The sequence below is a fragment of the Muntiacus reevesi genome, chromosome 1, assembly GCF_963930625.1.
Source record: "Muntiacus reevesi chromosome 1, mMunRee1.1, whole genome shotgun sequence".
Taxonomy (NCBI): Eukaryota; Metazoa; Chordata; class Mammalia; order Artiodactyla; family Cervidae; genus Muntiacus; species Muntiacus reevesi.
Window position 1 is genome coordinate 82,828,457 of NC_089249.1, and position 20,202 is coordinate 82,848,658.

At 38.5% G+C, this 20,202-nt stretch overlaps 1 protein-coding gene across 5 annotated transcripts; it reads right to left on the reverse strand.

Annotated features, from left to right (window-relative positions):
• Nucleotides 1-208: 208 nt before the first annotated feature.
• Nucleotides 209-19,481, reverse strand: PRPF3 (pre-mRNA processing factor 3). Of its 5 annotated transcripts, none has more exons than XM_065905017.1 (17): nucleotides 19,361-19,422; nucleotides 18,110-18,201; nucleotides 16,959-17,149; nucleotides 15,508-15,638; nucleotides 13,397-13,543; nucleotides 11,970-12,053; nucleotides 11,542-11,762; nucleotides 10,580-10,886; nucleotides 9,605-9,771; nucleotides 8,884-8,963; nucleotides 6,927-7,070; nucleotides 6,096-6,195; nucleotides 5,810-5,923; nucleotides 4,624-4,742; nucleotides 4,271-4,354; nucleotides 3,153-3,214; nucleotides 209-1,072 (listed from the first exon to the last, which is right to left on the reverse strand). In XM_065905017.1, the coding sequence occupies exons 3-17, from the start codon at nucleotides 17,101-17,103 to the stop codon at nucleotides 926-928; spliced, it is 2,052 nt and encodes a 683-aa protein (XP_065761089.1). In that variant the 5' UTR covers nucleotides 17,104-17,149; nucleotides 18,110-18,201; nucleotides 19,361-19,422; the 3' UTR covers nucleotides 209-925. The 5 variants fall into 5 exon arrangements, with proteins under 5 accessions (XP_065761089.1, XP_065761082.1, XP_065761098.1 ...); XM_065905010.1 differs by lacking the exon at nucleotides 19,361-19,422 and adding an exon at nucleotides 18,481-18,508; XM_065905026.1 differs by lacking the exon at nucleotides 18,110-18,201 and having other exon boundaries at nucleotides 19,361-19,481.
• Between the last annotated feature and the right edge of the window lie 721 nt (nucleotides 19,482-20,202).

The window sequence follows — 20,202 nt, forward strand, 5'->3', positions numbered from 1 at the left end:
GTGTACAATCCATTCTCAGTATGTCCTCAACAGGCAACATGAAATGGAAGGATATTTATGGTTAAGAATTTGGACTTCTTTGGACACTTATTCTGATCCAAATACTCCTAAAAAGAAACCAAAAGCATTAAGGGCTTAACAGAACTGCATCTTGTCAGATTCTTAGGGGGGTAAAAAAAGAAACTACACACTGTCTTTTAGAAAAGGATTGTTTTTTTTTTTTTAATTAGTAAAGAGAAGAAATAGGCTAAATTCTCAAATCCTATTTGATTTTACAAACTGACCTATAACATCATCCTTGGACTCTCCCTGTGTCCATTTCACTCACAACACACATTCTCATATATTCACCTATGTGAGGAAGGGATTTCCTGTTAATGCTATTCAGCCAAGACCAGAAGTAATCTGTCAACCTTGTGATTACCCATTGAAGGTTAAGAGATAGACATTCCCTCTCCTCTATCCACTTAACACCTCTTCCGTCTTCACTCTGTTCCAGGAAAATGGTATTGACCACTTTTGCTCCAAGATGAGGTCAGAAGTTTCCAATATCCAATCATCCATCCATCCATCCATTCATTCATTTATATATACATAAATATCAATGACAAAATTTTCTTTTTCCATAGCAATTGCTAGAAGTCTGGAGGAAAGATCACCTGAAGACCCAAACTCTGATACCTATGAGTGTGTGAAAAATATCATACTGACTTTAAAAATAACTCTTTAATCATATTCACATAAGAGGAATAAAGGGCAGCACCAGGCTGACTAGGGAAGGGATCAAGGAGTTCTCCCTCTGTCCAAATGTCAGCCTGGCACCGTTCTGAGATCACACACACAAGTGGGGCTGGGTTTGGAAGCAGAATAAGGGAGAGGACTGAAGAGACAAGGTAAGAGGGGAGAGAAAGGGCTTGCAGTAGTCTCAGTCGGTGGACTCCAACACAGATTCACTCAGCGCAAGGTCCCAGTAGTGCTCAGCCCCATGCTTTTTGAAATGCTCCCGAGCCATGTTCTCTGTAGGGCACTGTTTGAACTTCATCTCCCCAAAGCTCCGGTCTTTGGCTGTACCCTGGGAGAGAGACAAAATGTGTAATAGAAACACTGCAATTTCTAATTTAAATCAGATATAATAGTCCTTTATAAAACCTGGTAACAGTGTGTAGCAATGTGTCTAGCTGAAAGTGATTTTATGGTAAAAACAATTCTAACTTCTACTCCCCTGGGTATCTGCTGAATTCTCATGACTTTCTATGGGTTTGTTTTTTTGACTGAAAGCAGGATTTCTGTGCTCTGGTGCCTGGATGGAAGAGTACGTCAGGAAGGACTATGGAAGATGAGACGGGATGAACTTGCTTCCTGCCAGGCCTCTAGGACCTTTAAGGAGAAAGGTGTTAGAGGCTAAAAGGACTCTTTCCATAAGACTTAGTGAGATCTTCATATGAGCAGGAGGCTTTGGGGCCCAATGACAAAGAACAATACAGGAGTGAGAGAGAGAGAGGAATGGGCGTTAGGGGGGCTACTTGCAGACAACTAGAACAGAAAGATACAGTACTTGGTGGAATCGTGTTCTCACCAAAGGCTGCAATGTCAGTCACAAATGCAACCTCAAGAGGCTTTTCAGGGACCAGATTCCAAAAAGGAGGCAAGAGCAAAACTTGGCTTGTTTCTGAATCTGAGAGATAATTCCTGAGGACTCTCAGAGATAAATGAAGAGAATTTTAAAGAGATTATGGGGCCGGAATATTAAATATGCAAGTGGGGACTTATGAGACACACAAACAGTTATTATGGTTATTATCACCTAATTAGTATGCATAAATTGGGAGGAATCTGGGATAAGAAAGAAGGACACATGAAAAACAATCAGTAGCAATTACCTATAGAGAGGTCTTAAGGAATCAGGGAGCTGCAAGGGACTATTTCAGTAAGGCTCTGTGTGGTTAGAATGTATTCTAATGAGCATTTTTTTGAATTAAAATATTACTTTTTTTGGCCACACTTTGGGGCATGCAGGATCTTAATTCTCTAAGCAGGGACTGAACTCATGACCCCTGCAGAAGTGTGGAGTCTTAACCACTGGACCACCAGGGAATTCCCAAAGTACTACTTTTATAATAAATAACTGGTTCCTGAATATGAGCACATTTTTTTTTTTTTTTTTTGAGCACATTTTAAAACTAGAAGATACTCATGTATTCAACCTAAAAGAATAAAATGAAAAAATTAAATCAACATAAAGGTAGAAAATACTTACAATGTATAAAATGTATTTTGAAGTGGTAATATAAAGGATTACTGCAGTATATCAAGTTAAGAATACAGTTACTGAGGAAAGAAACCTTTAATGCTTCCTGGAGAAACAGGATAATATTTTACACTCCACAAAGGGTGAATGATCCCTTAGTTCACAACTTGGCCTGAACAAGCATATTCACTCATTTATTCATTCTTCAGAACTCATAGTGGTTCACTAAGAAAATTTTAGGGATGAAAGAATTGTACAACCATAAAAATGTTCCATTTAAACAGTGATTTAGTCACATTTTACGAAGCATCATTACATATAATTAGGTTTTCCACCAAAAAAAAAAAAAAATAGCAAAGGAAAATAATATCCACATTTTATAGACAAAAGCAACAGTATTTTATATTAAATGTTACTTAATTGTCCAGCTGCACTGCTAGTAAGTGATACTGCCAACTTAGTCAACTTTATATTCTTTTTTTTGGCCATGCCATGCATGATCTTAGTTATCCAGCCAGGGATCAAACCCATGCCTCCTGCATTGGGAGTACTGCATCTTAACACTGGACCACCAGGGAAGTCTGCAACTTTATACTCTTAAGTCTAGTACTTCTCTCACTATATCCAAAGAAAAATCCTACAATTCATTTCCCTCTTTCCAAGTGTCATGTCCATGACTGTGAAATAAATAGAGAATTTGTATTCTTGTCACCAGTTATCCCCAGATGGCATAAACTATACACACATCAGTTTAACTAAAATATAACCAGGAAGGATTTGCTGCCAAATACTTAACAATGAATTCAAAAAAGAAGCACAAATTACTTAAAGGATTAGTTATTATTTAGAAACAGTCATGAATTAGCTAAAGTTTTGCCTCACTGTTTAACAGAGGATCACCTACCTCCCAGACTAGTACACATTTGTTGGTTTTCTTCACAGCTTCCTCATCAGATTCCTCATCATCTGGAAAAGACAATATAGCTAAATCTTGCTCTAGACTTAGACTAGACACCAAGATTTAGGCTCCAAACAAACAGTATTCAAGCCTAGCCAAATTTCTTTTAAATATTACCACTTTTTCTCATGTATTAGGATCAAATATCTTCTGTTACTCTTTATTTCCCCCCAATTAGACTGAATCTTCTATCAGGCAGGGACACTAATTAATTCAACAAACATGTATTGAGTATCAACTCTGTGTCAAGAGCTGTGCCAGGTACTGGGAATAAGGAGATAAAAGAACAAAAAAAAACTTGTCCTAAGCACTTCAGATGCCAAAACAATAAGGTCCATTCTCAAGGAGTTTTTAGTCTAATGAAGAAGGGCAGATATACGGAATGAAAATATCTTAGAACACTTGCAAAACAAAATACAGGTCAATTATCGTAAAAAGTGTACTTTAAGTACAAAAATACAATAAGGAAGAACATAAAGTATAAGAAGGCCAAAGTTATGAAAAATAAGGTTATCTGCACATGGTAAATACTAACCCAGGTCTTCAAAGAAGGAAGAATAAATATTGATGGAAGAATGATGGCCAGGAGCATGTCAAATAAATAAATACAAGATAAACTTGGGCAACAGAAAAGTATATTTTTCTGAATGAAGTAGAGCATTTTTTGGTCTAAAAATCTTTTTTTGCCTTCAGTCCTTTAAAAAGCTTCTTATCAAAAAACTATACAATATAAAAAAAAACTATACAATGTAGACAATGCACATATGAGCGTGCAGCTTGCTGAAAATTCACAAATTAAATATACTCATGTAGCCTATATCCCATTTCTGGGCTAACAGAGAAACCAACAAGTAGAAAGGCCTTAAAGGACAGGCAGGAGAATAACTAATATTCATACAGTAAATACCTTATGAATGTCTAGCATATTTAAAGTCCAAAAGGGTTTTTCTAAAATTCTTGAACATTATCTAGTATTTGCAAGAGTGTTAGAGAGAGGGAATAGATGAATGGACCGAGTACCATCCCACCCACCTCCCATTTAATCCCCTCTAACCCCCATTCACCATCTCCCTTTGTGTTAGATGTCTGTTCATCCCACTTTATCCGATGCAGCATGAGACGCTTAAATTTCTTCTGGGCCTTGGGGCCTAGAAACAAAGAAGAAGAATTTTGCCAGAGTTGTGGAAGACAATGGGGTAGAAGGAACCTCTGAGCTCACTCAATGCTCAGACATTAATATGGTAGTTGAAGCAATCCCAGGAGCCACATCTTAGGTTCTTCTACTTCAATAAATAAAGAAACAGAGGCCCAAGATATTTAACACAGGTTTGACTCTAAAATACCATCTTTTTTCTCATTTCTCCCCACCATGCTAATCACTTCAAGGCCTAGGGTTGCCTCAAGTTTTCAGACTCACCCCCTTCCACTACTACCACGTTGACATCCTTGTGCAGTACCACCACCCCTGTCAGGTACAGCTGCCCAGCATTGGCCTCAATCTTGAACTTCTTGGCTGGGTTGCTCAAATTTCGAACTCTGGAGAAGGGAAAGTTTAGTTATGGGTTTCATTTTAGCATCAGTAGCTGACTGAATGGAATGGCAAATAAAGATGGATCCAAAATAGTTTTCTTTCTAAAAACAAAGGCATTTGGAGTAGGCAAATATACTAAAGCTTAACAGGTAGAATTGATGCATCTAGAAGTGTTTCTACTGTCTTAAACTTTTTCAAAGTCTAGCACAGTACACTTTACAACACGTAGCAGGTAACCAGAATTTACTTTAAGAACGAAGGAGAGCTGTTAATAATCATCATCCAAAAAAATTTATATGCTTGGTTATTCTTGACAATATAAAGATTAACAAATTCTTTACCCTCTAGATGCTTATAATGTAAAGTAGTCACAATACTATGCACGAAAATTTCTATAAGAATACATGAAAAACTGTTAGTGACAATTACCCATAGTGAGTGGTCCTGAGGATCAGAGACTAGGAAGGGGACTTTTTCAGTAAGTGTCCTTCTGTATTGCTAGAATGTTTTTATCTTAGTAAGCATTCACTACTTTTATAATAATGTACCATTTCTATAATCAAGAACTAGTTACTAAACATAAGCACATCTAAATAAGAGACATATATATACTTGACATAAAAGAGTAAAATGAAAACATTAAATCAACACAAACAGTAGAAAATAATTACAACACATAAAGTCCATTTTGGAGTGGAAATAAAAGGATTACTGCAATACATTAGGATAAGAAAACAGTTAACTGAGGAAAAAAACTTTTAGTGTTTCCTAGAAAAACATTATTTTATGCTTCATAAAGAATAAATGAGCCTTAGTTCACATCTTGACCTGAACATGCAAATTCACATTCATTCTTCAGAACTAATATTAGTTCACTAAGACCTCAGAGACAGAAAAGTAAGTTTTTAACCCTCATCGCTGTAAAAGATCTACTAGCTCTTGATGTATACCAGGATCATTAAAGAGAGTGGAGTTGATGTTAGGTATGCTTTATACCAGTGATTCTGCCTTGAGCACTTGGAAAATGTTTTGGTATTTCTAAGGGAAAGGCTGGCCCAGTCTGGACACCTACCTATATACAGATATGTGTACCCCCTGTGAAATGTCTTCTTTAAGCTTTTTAATTTTCTTGACCTTTCTCTGTTCTGCTGTAAGTTTTCGGGCAGCATTGGCCTCTTCATGCGCTCTGTCGTGACAGGAAGGACATCCACAAGTGAGAAAGGCATTGAAGATCAGAAGCAGGGCTGAGGGAAAGAGAGAGCAACGGAGAACTCTCCCCTCCCTCCAAATATGGATCCCCCAGAAGAGTTCGGGAAAGGTACTTGCCCTGGGTTTCCACCCAATCCCATGGCACTTACTTCTGTCTTTTTGCCATCTGAGCTCTGACATGGGCTTCTACCTTCGTGGGGTCTTGAACAGCTTCAGTTCCTAATACTCGCATCAAATTTGAAATTCTCACTGCAGCAAAGAGATGACAGAGATCAATCTCCTAAGTCACCACTCCAGCTAGGGTAATCTGAAATCTCTTCCTACCAATTCATACAGTTCACCTATTTCAAATCTGCTCAAAACTCACTTCCTCCAAATACTTCTACCTTGAAAGCCCATTCAATTAATTCAGCATTTGCAGGAGGTCAATTAATATCAATAATTGGTATACATTTACTCACACTGCTTGAAAATTTGTGAAAGAAAACAAACTTAATTTTGTTAGCATTTTTCACTTTCATTGTAGCATTTAGTGAAAGATCCTATACATAACAGTGCTCACTCAAAATACTACTAACTGATACTGGAAACTATAGAAGTGAGGTTTTTTAAACTTCATTTTCATTTTTTAAACATTTAAGAATTATGTATACAACAACTCTGTGCAAATACTCCAACTACTATCTCCATAAACTTCAAGACTGTTATTCTTCCAGGAAGGTAAGAATGTTAAATGGTCAATATTACTTATGAAAAAGGCTTAAAAAAAAAAAAAAAAAGAAAAAGGCTTAAATGACCTCTACAATGACTATGTTGACCTGATTTAATAAAGAAAGACAGTAGAAAATTTGGGAAAGGACAAACCAATGAATGATTCTGAGAAACAAAAAGCATTCAAATATAGAGAGATACTAAAAGTTCCTCTAGAATGACAGAAGAAAAACTTGCCACCATTTCTTCCCTGCCTCTAAGATCTGTACCTTTGGGTTCTGGAGGAGGCATCAGGCCCAGCCTGACCTTCTCTTGTAGCTCCTTCTGCGCTTCCCTCCTCGTCTGCCGTCGAAGTTTCTTCTGTTCCTTCTTGGTCAGATATACTCCCAGAGTAACTGGTGTGTCATTGTCAACTGTCAGGCAGAGGAATGAATGTGCCAAAGCAATAAGCATATTAAGGGATATAGGTGAATATCAATCACATTAAAAAGAACTTCACAGCAACACAGATAGACCTAAAGATTGTCATACTGAGTGAAGTAAGTAGGACAGATAAAGACAAATATATAATGCTTACATGTGGAACCTAAAAAAAGAGTACAAATGAACTTATCTTTTAATAAAACAAACAGTTACACCTGTTGAAAACAAACTTAAGGCCACCAGGGGCTAAAGGGGAGAGGGATAAATTAGAGGACTGGGATTGACATATATCCATTACTATGTATAAAGTAACTAAGGATCTACTACATAGCACAGGGAACTCTACTCAATGCTCTATAATGGCCTGTTTGAGAAAAGAATCTAAAAAACAGTGGGTTTATGTATAGATGATATACTGTGCTGTACACCTGAAACTAATACAACATTGTAAATCAACTATGTCCCAATAGAAATTTTTTTTAAAAAAGGACGTTTAGCTTGTTTTTAGTTATTTTTAGGTCATGATAGTAGTATTACGGTTATGTTTTTATTAAGTATTCTTGGAACTACCCTGGTAGTACAGTGGCTAGGACTCTGTGCTCCCAATTCAGGGGGCCTGGGTTCAATCACTGGTCAGGAAACTAGACCTCACATGGTTCAACTAATAGTCTGCATGCTGAAACTAAGACCTGGTGCAGTCAAACAAATAAATAAATACTTAAAAAAAAAAAGGAGTAAAAAGTATTCTTTTCTTTTATGAGTCATGTTCTAACTTGTTTTTCTTTAAGCAACTGAACCCTTTAATAAACTGAAATGTGGCAGATATGGAAAAGAAGATTAGAGCTGCTCTGACTGCTCTGTGTGAGGATTTGGGGTAGGCAGAGGGTATCCAGAATCCCACTTGGATCCTACCTACTAAACCTCAAGGTGTCTATGGAATCCAACTTGAAAACTACCGGCCAAGATGATGAAATTTCTAATTTAAGAGTTACAGGGATTGGGAAAAATCCTCTGGGCTCCCAAGTCAGATTTATTCAATTTATTAAAACAAATAAAACTCCCTACATTCTTCTAATGATTCACACTGAAGACAACTAAATAGTTTCTGATTAAGTACAATTCAGTGTTTATTTCCTTTTTATTTATCTCAAAGTCTCAATCTATTTTTCTGAATTTATTAGAGATCCTGATAAACAAATTTACTGAGTAAAAACTAACCTCTGTTCATCTCAAGTCTGATGAAAGTATTAGCATCTTCTGTGATCACTTGAAAAAGGAATGTCGGTTAGTGTTATCTCTACATATGAGAAAATTCTGTATTGTAGTGATTTGTCCAGGGATTTCAGGTACAACTAAAACCCATCTCCTCTGACTAAGCCAACAGACTTTCACTACAACACACAAAAACAGAAAGGCTGAAGACAAGGCAGACTGAAGATGGCAGGGGTTTAGTGGTGGTGTGCTAGACTAGAGTTGGGAGTCAACACTACTGCAAAAGCCCGATTTGAAATACAGATATACATCAGTGAGGCCATCTCTGGTTTAGATCTCAATGCTCTGTAACAGCTGCACTGTTCAATACTGTAGCCACTAGCCACATGTACTATTTAAATTAAAATTGAAAAAAATTAAAAAATCAGTCCCTCAGCTATGTTAGTGCAACTCAGTTTTCAAGTTCTCAGTAGTCATGTGTGAATAGCAGCTATAGTACAGACAGCCCAGACAGAGATTACATCCATTATCACACAAATTCCTATAGGCTAATACTTCTCTAGGGCTTTGACTGAGTAATCTCTACATTACCTGGAGGGTTGAGCTGGGCTGGATGTTCAACAAGATTTGTGATTCCAAAATAATCTTCTCTCTTGGGATTTTCCTCTGTACTAAAATTGGAGGAAGAAGGGAAAACAGGATATGTGGGTAGAGACGATTCCAAGAGAGAGGCAATCTCAGAAACACAATGAAAAAATCCACTCTCCATAGTGGATTCTCAACCTTTTTTTTCTACCCTAACACATTTAACAGATACCATATTCTGTCATTAGTAACAATAATTCTCTGGGACAGTGGTTGACAAAGGAAGCATAAGGAAAGGCTGAGACACAGTTCCCTTAAGTCATGTATCAGAATAATGGAGCAGATATGATTAAAGCTCTCTGAATGTTTCTTACATGTTTTATTTATCATTCTCTCCCTCACCAAGAATCCTTTCTCTCTTCTAGGACTGGATCTTTAATATATGTAAACATCTGTTATAAGTAGCAAAAGAAGGTAATTAAGAAAATGAATATGCTAAAAACACTAACAATGTATAACAAAGCAAGCAGAAAATATTTGTGTCCAATCCTCCTACATTGACTGACCCAAAAAACTAAAAACAACCCACAGAACATATTCTTTATAAGCATATGAGCTTGTATATGGTTATGTTTGCCTTAGATTTAAAATTTTTATGTAATGCATGAATACCATCTTTCCCATTAAAACCCTAGTCTTCATAAAAGGTATTAACCAACAAACTCACAGGTCAAAGCCATTGGGGATAATGTAAGAGTCCCACCACTCAATTTCAGGGATGTCGCCTTCCTTCAATTCCTTCTTAGGAGCAATGAGGGCCAGTCTAGTTGAAGTATGAATGCCTGTTTTTCGAGCAGCCTGTGAGATCTCTGCCTGCAGCTTCTCTAGTTGAGCCTAAAGACAAGGTAAGACAAGAAGATAAATTGGAATCAAAGAAAACAGGGAAGCAGTAGAATCCCAAAACTTAAAACACTCCCTTGTTGAACTCTTTACATCTAACACAACAAATTCAGATTTTCTGAAAGCTAAGAAAAAAGAGCTGTTCTGCTTTGCTTTACTCATTACTTGGTTGATTTCCATATATTTGGCTCTCATTATCACCCCTCTATCCCAGTGTGTGCCTGCAGCAAATATGTAGAAATGGAATTTTATGGAAAACTTCTGAGAGGATGAAAACAAGAAGGCAAAAGTCATTGAATATATGGTCAATTAAACTATCCAGGAATGTGGATTGTCTGCAGCAAATTTTAACAGCAGGCTAGCCTTCCTCAGATGTCCTGAGGTTTCTGAACAGTTTCCCTCCACTGATTGTTGTATGTAGAGAATTTTCAAATTCAATTTCCTTTCTACATAAGTAGAATGTAAGTAACTAAAAAAAAAAAAAAAAAAAAGAATGTAAGTATCTGAGAAAACAAATGACTAAAAAAATCAAGTATTCCAGGAATAAACACAGTATTTTATTTATTTTTTTTTTTCTGCGCGGTGCTGAGCCCGGGGGCTTCGGGGAGGAAGCCGCCTAGAGGCTCCGCAGCGCCGCGCTTTGAACACAGTATTTTAAAAATTACTTATTGCTTTACTACTTATTTATCTAATTGCCAAAAACAGAGAGAAATAAGTTGACAGTATTTCAGGACTATATTCAGCTTCCTTTGTCACCTTCCTAACTTATTCAAATTTCTAGATTTTATTCTAAGCCAGATACCTTTGTCCGTAATCGCTGGGCAATCTTTTCAAATTTGCCCTTGTCATGGAATTTAAAAGTGCGTCTCTGGCGCTGGGAAGGGGCAATTGAGACTCGTGGATCAAAAAAGGTATTAGATTCCATGTCTTCTGATGGCTTTTCTTTTAGCTGTTGCTTGAACTGTTCTCTCTTCACAGCCCGAATATTGGCCTTCAGAGTCGGCATTCTGTGTGTCAGCTCAATCTCCTTGCCTGTTGCATCTACAGTTCGACCTTGTTCATCAAGAATTAGTGGTGTAGGTTTAGTTTGATCTTTTAACTCCACCTTCCTGAAAAAGAGCCCAAAAGAGGAATAAACCCCATATAAAACAATAAGGCAGGCAAACAGACAAAAAATACAAACAAATCAAAACCCACCAGAGACAATTAGGTTACACAGTTCTAAGGAATATAAACCCATCAATGAATAATAACATCTTGACTGAATATATAAAGCTGGATAGTTGAGTATGGAGTATAATCAGATGAAATGAACTTAAAAATTACAATGGCAAGAAGTTGGAATCCTATCATTCTTTACTCCTGAATTCCTGAGTCAGGGAATGGCAAACCAACTGAGGTGCTAAAAATAAAGCCTATCACCTTTACCCAGTTGCAGAGAACTCTCATATCTGGTCTCACTCAATGTGGTTTAATGGAAATAGCTCTTGAATTAGGAACCAGGAGACCTGATCCTATTCCTAGCTCCAATACTGGAGGAATAATCTTAATTTTTAGTTCTACCAATCATAAAAAGAAGATAATTAAACTCTGCAACAAGGAAACCAAGAGAATAAATTCCATTGGTATTTACTGAACATATGTAAGAAATATGAAACTAACAAATGACTTAAGTTCCTTGGAAGAAGAGGATCAGTAACACTCAAAGGTATTTACTGCTTCTCAAGCTTCAGAAAAAATGAGTTCCATGAAATAGATACTCACGGGGGAGCAATGCCCATAGCATGGAGATTGGCCAGGCCCACCATGTTGGCATTGCCGATGAGTCCTGGCTTCAGTGCCAGCTGGGCTTGGATGCGGGCTTGTAGTTCAGCTGCTTTCCTTGCCTTCTCTATGGCATCATTCATGAAAGTGGCGGCCTGGGAGGGCTGAATAGTGTTGCCAATTGGAAGTCGCTCTGGTTGGGAGGATGAAGGAGTCTTTGGCTGTGAGATAGAGAAAAAGAAATCAGCATCAGAAAAAATTAACATAGGCAAACATATCTCTCTCTTTTACACATACACAAACACACACACACAGTGGTGGTAAATTGAGGGTGGAACATGCAGTCATCTTCTGGACTCTCATTTGAGTGGGTAGCAAGAAATTCTGTGTTTAACAGTCTTCTTTTCAGAGAAACTTGGTTACAATACCTGAGGTGTAGGGGGGCTAATGAAGCTCAGTTGCTTTTTCCTTTCCTCAATTTGCCGTGTTGCTGCCTCCATCATCTGTTTGATCTGCTCTCAGTGAGGTAAAAAGTTGGAAAACAGTTAACACCTCTTTTTTATTTCTCCCATACAGGTTCCTAAACTCAAAGGGCTTTTAGGTCTAGAGAAACTAGCATTTTTTGAATGATCCCATCATATTCTGCCTGTACCACAGGCTAGCAAATTTAGTAAAGATAAGGTTACACAGTCGATCACTGGAATTTTTCAACCTATCTTCCCAAGGCAGGACTGGCATGTTAAGTAGTAACACAGCTTGATGAGTAAGACTCTGGAGTCAGGGAAACCGGAGTTTCAATCTTAACTCTTCCATTTAATGCCTCTGTGACCTTGAACATGATATTTAATTCTTAAATCTCCAAGTGTCTAAAAGGAGTAAAAACAGTACCTACCTTACAGGGAAACTGTGAACATTTAAATAATGCATGCAAAACTAATAGAATCCATAAACATTATTATTATACTTAAAAAAGAAAAAAAAAAAACACACTATTGGTCCCTGAGTTCCTAGTCTGGGTAACCAGAGTCCACTTGCTTCCTAGTGGAGACTTGCTTCCTAGTCTCCATAAATCCCTTCCTCTGTCCTAAGGAAATTCAGAAAAATAAGCTTTGAGAATATGATCAAGTAACTCTTCTTGAATTTTCCAAAAGAGTCTGCTGTCAAGGTGCTTCAAGGTTATTTTTTAAAACTTATTTTTAACAATTTCTTAAATAGTGACATATTTACATAGATTAAATTGCAAAAACTATAAAAAGTATACTCTGAAAATATTTACTATTTATATGGTATCAGAATTTTTAAACAATGCCCATTTTAAATACACAGATAATTTCTATTAAAAAAAAATAGAAGTCAATCCGAAATTATTTAAGTGGATTAAGCTTTCTGCATTATATTATTTGGAAATTCTTCTCTGTCATCATGCTGAGTTCTAATTATGTCAATAATTTTCTTAATGACACAGTGAGGTAGATATCTGTGCAAATGATGTATGTAACACACTTTCCTTGCCACATAATAGGTGCTCAAAATGCTATTTCAATAGCTTTCAACTGGGCTGTTGTTGTTGTCATTCAGTCACTAAGTCACGTCCGACTCTGCGATCCCATGGACTATAGCCCGCCAGGCTCCTCTGTCCATGAGATTATTCTGGCACGAATACTGGAGTGGGTTGCCATTTCCTTCTCCATTCAACTGGAATCTCTTCTGATTAAACCAAGAAATGGTGAAACATAAAGTAGAAAAGAAAATTTCCCCAATGCTAACATTTAGTTTAAATTAAGGACACAGTAGTAAATCCATCTCTTTCTTCTTCAACTCTCAAAACCACCACTTCCAGTTCTTAACTACTAACCTGGAGCTTAGTCAGCATGCCAGGACTCTCTGAGGGAGGCCCAGGGATCACTTCTGGCTCCTCTTCTACCTCCTCAAAACGGGGTATCCGTCGCTTCTTTACTCCTGATGATTCCTTGGAGATCTCAGAGTCATCACCAAACACTTCCTAAGGGAATCCAAGGTGAAAGAAGAGTTGTATCCTTGCCCATGGGAGAAGGGAAGAACAATCCTAGTCCTTATCAGTATTATCTGGCTTTTCCCAGAGTCTTCTATACCCTCCACCAAATGGACCATCTCACCCATCTCAACTTCATTATTTTCCTACTCCAGTCAAACAAATTTCATCCCCATATTCTTACAAACGTTCCCATCCCAAGGTCTTTGCAAATCTTACTGCCCACATTGTAATTATCTCCCTCAATTTTTCCCCCAATCCAAACCTTGCCTAAAACTCACCTCCTCCAGGAAGTTTTCCTCATTAACAATCTCATCCCACTCTGATCAAACTGTTGTTTTACATCCTTTTAGCACTTAAGAACTTGGTTCATACTAGGTAAAATTACATTGTTGATATTTGCTTGCCAAGTGTTAAGTTTTTCAATGTCACTATGTACTTTCTCCCAACTAGCGTCTAAGCTCTTCCAGGATAGGGGTTTTCTCTCTTCTTCAATATTCCCCAATAACACTTTGTTCTCATCTAACAATGGGAACTCAAATATGTTGACTAATTTGCAGGATGAACTTAACAGGACCAAGAGTGGCCAAGTGGAAGGGACAATGGGAAAAAGCAAATGTACACACCGGTGGTAGGCTTTGGGTGACATCCCCTCTTCACTAGGAGGGCTCGTGTTTTGCAAGGACATATCCTCGGCCAGGGGCGAGCGCTTCCTGGAACTCCTACAGTTCAAGAAAAAGGACTCTCCCATAATATATTGTGTGGGATGGGGACTGAATGGACCAAAATGGGACCCAACTCCCAAAGCTATCTAGATTTCCTTCAAGAAACCATTTTTATTAATCCCACCCAATGTAGTCACTTTATTTGTAGCAGGCCCTCAGCACTTATACAGTAGCATGTCCTACCAAAAACATAATCTTCACTCTACAGATCTGTGAATTTCTCCTTAAGTGTAACAAAATTCAACTAAGTCTGAAACTTTATAGTCAACCTTAAAATTTCCATGAAAACTGCTACTTGGATTTTATAATTTTTGTGACTGTATTTTGTTCTGCCCTCCCATCCCCAAACCCTTGAACTGCAAATTCCTTTAAGGCAAGGACTATCTTTCATTCCTCTGATCACCCTGCAAACCCTAAACACAAACAGCACACAAATTTCTATTTCTCTTGGTTCCACAGCCTAGTCAGGGACCAAACAGACATTGCTTATTCACTCTTGTGCCTCAGGAAAAGCAAAAGGATAGCCAAGGAATCAAAAGCACTTTAGAAGGTTTGATGGAAGTCACAGAAAGATTTTAATAGACAGACAGAGAAAAGAGATAGATCAGCTACTTGACACCGTTAATACTGAAAGAGACCATGACCAATCAGCAGCTACCGGATAAAAAGTGAAGAAAGTAAGGGAATAATGATGGTCCCTTTAAGTATTCCACTTATGGGGACAGGTGACTGGCAATATGCTATACAGCAAAGAGTAGGCCCTCATGACATATGGTAAAAAGTGAGTTCTTAGGTATCCCATCTACAAGTTATTGCAGAGAAATATCTGAAAAGCAGGAACAATGAGGTCTATAGCTCAGGGAGCAGTGAAGTCACATTCTGAAGCAATCTATTAGGCCTCAAGTAAATCAGAGCATAAAATCTTAAAGTAATCAATTTACTTATTTTTTTTAAAAGGAGATTTAGGGAAACATAAGAACCAAAACTCCTAACTGTATATGAAAAAGGACAAAGCAACCAACTGTTTTCTTGGAACATTTTAACCCATGAACTTAGGCAGTTCATCACCATAAGATGGAGATAATACAAGTTCACCCCCTCTACTTCTATGTCTAAGTACCTCTCTTAAACATCAGGTATTCTAATAGTGGATATTAAAGTGTGAGCCAGGTAAGCTCAGCAACTTTGTTACCATTCAAAACACTCATCAGATAGTTAACTGTAACCTACCTTTAGCTCTCGTTTCCTGCTCCGGTCACTGCTGGACTTGGAATGCCTAGAGCTTCGGCCTTCCTCCACAGCTTCAAACAGTTTGTCCACAAATCGGAGAGTAGAATCATCAAGAAAAGGTTTCAGATGGTCTGACAGGAAAAAAAAGAGGTGGCAAGGTTGAAAAGGGAAGAGTATTTCGTCCAGATACCAACACTGGAATTTTATGCCTAGGAGGGAGGGAAATCCTTTCTTTTTTGTAGGATTCTCATAAATTCTCTTACATGAATGATTTTGCCCCATGAGATAAAAAAATACAGTTTTAATTTTTTGGAGTAGGAAGTAGCAGAGCCAGAGCAACTTGTTTAGGTTGAGCATCAAAGTTTAGGATGAATAACCACTATAACTTTTCCTAAACTGCAAGCTGGAGGAGACAAAATCTACTTCCTTCAATTTTTTAAATGTATTTTATAGAGACTTCTATATGTTTAGATGTTGACCTGAATATACCCATCTGACTTTAGCATATTTCCTAAGTAAATATAATTTAGGTAACTCAGTACAGCAGTCAAAGGAAATAAGTCTGAGATTCAAAACATGTCATAAATAGCATTAAAAAAAAATTATTTAGGCTATTTCCATTATAATGGAGAGTGAAAAAGCCACCTTAAAACTAAATATTAAAAAAAAACTAAGAGAATGGCATCCAGCCGCATCATTTCACAGCAAATAGAAGGGGAAAAGGTAGAAGCAGTGACAGATTTCCTCTTCCTGGGCTCTAAAATTACTGCAGATGGTGACTGCAGCCATGAAATTAAAAGACATTTGCTTCTTGGCAGGAAAGCTACGGCAAATCTAGACAGTGTGTTAAAAAGCAATGACATCACTTTGCTGACGAAGGTCCATATAGTCAAGGCTATGATCTTTCCAGGAGTCATGTACGGTTGTTGAGAGCTGGACCATAAAGGCAGAAAGCTGAAGAATTGGTGCTGGAGAAGATTCTTGAGAGTCCCTTGGCCAGCAAGGAGATCAAACTAGTCAATCTTAAAGGAAATCAATCCTCAGTATTTCATTTAGGATCCACGCTAAAGCCGAAGCTCCAATACCCTGGTCACTTGATGCGGACAGTCGACTCACAGGAAAAGACCCTGATGCTGGGAAAGATTGAAGGCAGAAGGAGAAGATGCCAGCAGAGGATGAGATGGTTGGATGGCATCACCAATGCAATGGACATGAACTTGGGTAAACTCCAGGAGATGGTGAGGGACAGGGAAGCCTGGCGTGCTATAGTCCATGGGGTTACAAAGAGTTGGACACAACTGAACAACAACAATTATAATGCAAGGGAAAATAAAATGTGGCCTGACCTTTTTTCAGATGCTTCTAACACAGAGAATTTGGGGGAAGTTCAAAGCAGCATTTGCGGTCATCCAACACGTTAAGCCAAAAGACTCAGAAAGATTCATACATACCAGCTGCTTTCTTCTTGTCCATGCCCTTCCCCACACAGTTCAGTGCTGCTGTGACCACTGTGGGCTCTGAGAAACCCAGCACCCTCTTCACTGTCTTCTCTATCCATGGTTTCAGTTCATCCAGCTCCCTCTTAGATAGCGCCATTCTTTGGGAAAAGGAGGATAGCTCAAAACAGGATTCAATACTGTACCTAAAAAGAAATCAGGAAAGTTAGAGGACAGGAAAAGACTAAAATGACCCCAGGCAATGATTGGTATATCAGGAATGCTTTCCCCATTGCTATTCTCAATCCTAGGCAAGTTCTTCTAACTTCATTTCAAGCCAAATACTTTCAACGTATACTTCAAAACAGAAAAAACTACATTCTGTTTGATTTTTACCCCTAACTCAGTAATATCATCAGCTAATCAATGAAATCTGTGGAATAACAAACCAACCCTTGGGAAGAACCTAGTCTGAGAAATGAGTTCTAGCTTCCTTTCTGATTATCATATTCAACAAGGACTGTCAAACATATAACATGAAAACAAGACTGAAAAAGCCCACTCACAGGCCAACTTTTCTATTCTTCCTACTTCCAGGCAGGCATTCCTTAACCCAGGGCTTCTTTTAAGGAACACAAATAAGAGATGGCTTATCCGGGTTACATCTTACATTAAAGCTCCTAATCCTCAAGACTGTTCTGTCATATTTCTCTGTATTCATTGTCATCCCAGTGGGAATTCTGTACCCAGATCCTTTTCTCTTTTGTTCTACAGGGTCTCTGTCATAAGTAATCCCTCAGTTCAGAAAAGGTTACCCTTTTCATATGTATATGAAAGGCTGATTCATTCTGCTGTACAGTAGAAACTAACACAACATTACAAAGCAACTATACTCCAATAAAAATTAATAAATAAAAAGATTACCCTCATTTTGGATGTATTCTTTCACCTTTACCTTTATTCTTCTACTTTTTAGCTTAATAGAGAAACCATCATACAAGACTCTACAACAATCTGTTATTTAATGCAAATCAGTACAGTTCTTAAACTATTCATGCTTACAGTCTTATCTCCTACTGAAATCTCAAAACTCTACATGAGCAGAAAGAAAATTTTATTTCCATAATTTCCTCTATACTGTCTAAAAGACAATAAATTAGACTGACCTCAATTCCAAGTTAACCTCCTCCCAGAAGTGCCACACATCAGGGTTCGATCTGGGTGTCAATTTTTCAAGATGTTTTAAGACATCTTTTCCCTAAAAGGTACAGCTTGATTAACTTCTACATTGTTGGCAAGTTTATCCTCTAGAAGACCTATTGCTAAATAATGTATATAATTTTGGTATAACCATATGAAACTAGTAGCTTAAAGTCATGAAACTAGAGGTGAAGTATTTTGTGCCTCAGTGACATGTAATATGAATAAATCTGCAGTGGCTTTATTTACCCATCAGGAGACAGCATATAGTCTATCAATCTCAACATGTTAACAAGAAGCATATTCAGACACCATAGAGTGAAGAGCTCACACACACCTCTACCATTTACCAGTCTTCTGACAAGTAATTCCTCTGAGCCTCAGTTCACTCATCCTACAAAGTGAGGACAACTGTCATTCTTATAAGGCACTTAATTCATTCAATAAATATTTACTGCATACCTAGTAAGTTTCAGGCAGCCTACTGAATGCTGAGAATACACACAACGGTGAACAAGACAGACAAGAATTCTTGCCTTAACAGAATTTATATTCCACTGGAACTGAATCATAGGCTAGAAAGAGTAAACAATTTGAAAATCCAGAGCTACAAGTGGGGCATCACTCTATTAGATGAAACGTGTGCCCAAGCACTATACTAACAAATGTACACAACTTCAACCCATTCCTCCATAAGATAACGTGCAAACTAAACAGCCAGTGGGCAAAATAAAAGTTCCAAACAGTAACGAGCTTTGTCACTAATCAATTGTTCAACAGTAACTGCGTGGGGTAGGGGTGGGGTGTGGTTCTGGTGTGGAAGGAGAGGAAGGCAGAATGATCTCTGAATGAGCAGGCAACAGAATTTAATCTTCTGAAGGATTTTCTTTCTCTGTGTTCTTTGCTACAAGTCGAATTTCATCCTTGAAACTCCCATTCGTTTCTTTTTTGCTCATCCCGTCTCTCTGACCAGCCCCCACTCACCTGTTCTACCCCAACTCCTCATCTCAGTGCGAGTCCCCTCAGCTCGCCCCTTTCCCGCCCCCGCCCTTTCCCTCTCAACAACCTCATTCCAACCCGTTCTCCCACAGAACCTTGTTCTTTGCTCAGCTTCCTTTCCGCTGAACCTTCCCGCCTCTGTCCTTCTCTCGAACTGAACCCTACCCCAAACACTAGGACAACAGGATACCCCCTCCGGGCCCCGGGCCACTACTCACCTCACAAACTTCAGCCCCTGAGACGGAGCCCGAACGTTACACCGGAACCGGAAACCCTCTGGCCGCCCTATGGCCTGCCGTCGCTACCGCCACGGCCGCCGCCACGCCGCGGTCCCACAACGCGTGACGAGGGAGGGTGGGGCCGCCGGTTCGCGCAGCCGTAGTGGCTACTAGCCGCCCAGAGAGGGAGCGCATGCGTAGCGGAGCCCTAAAGTTTTACGTTGGCTAGTTCCTCGCCTCATCGGTTTGCCCAGGTAAAGGTGTGCAACGTTAGTGTTACCTGAAGCATAAATTGGGCTGCCTATAGTACTCCTAGTGTGGCGAATAAGCGCACTACGGTTATGCTAGAACTAAAAGCAGGGCTTCTGCGTTTGGGCTAAACCCGGACTTTCTAGTACAAAGTAAAGCCTCCAAGAGTCGTGATCCCTAGCATTAAGGATCCCTAGCATCCCCTCCTTAGCTATTGTCCGTAACTTAACAGTGGTGCCAGAGATCATGGTACCCCCTCCCCCCTTTTAGTGTTGTTGTTTTTCCCCTTCCATTCTTTCACGGAACAAATAATGACTATCTATTACTATATGTCATGCATCCACTGAGATTCAGTATTACTTAATGATTTAAGCAACAGCACGAGTTTTAAAGCCGTCTGTATTTATATTACAGCTCTCCCACTCATTATCTGTGACATTAGGCAAGTTCCTTAAGCTGTTTCCTCACCTGTAAAAAAAAAAATCCACCTCATAGGGTTGCTGTGAAGACCACAAGAGTCGTCAGAGAGTTCAGTAAAGCTTCTCAGAGAGTTCAGTAGAGCTGCTTGGTATATAACTATATGCAGTTGGTTA

Excerpts from the sequence above, each read along its gene's own strand:
- PRPF3 (XM_065905010.1), bottom strand. Across the intron at positions 15,639-16,958 it reads GGACAAGAAGAAAGCAGCTG|ACCATCTGAAACCTTTTCTT; the intron begins GTATGTATGAAT and ends TTTTCCTGTCAG. Across the intron at positions 4,355-4,623 it reads CGTGGTAGTAGTGGAAGGGG|GCCCCAAGGCCCAGAAGAAA; the intron begins GTGAGTCTGAAA and ends CTTTGTTTCTAG.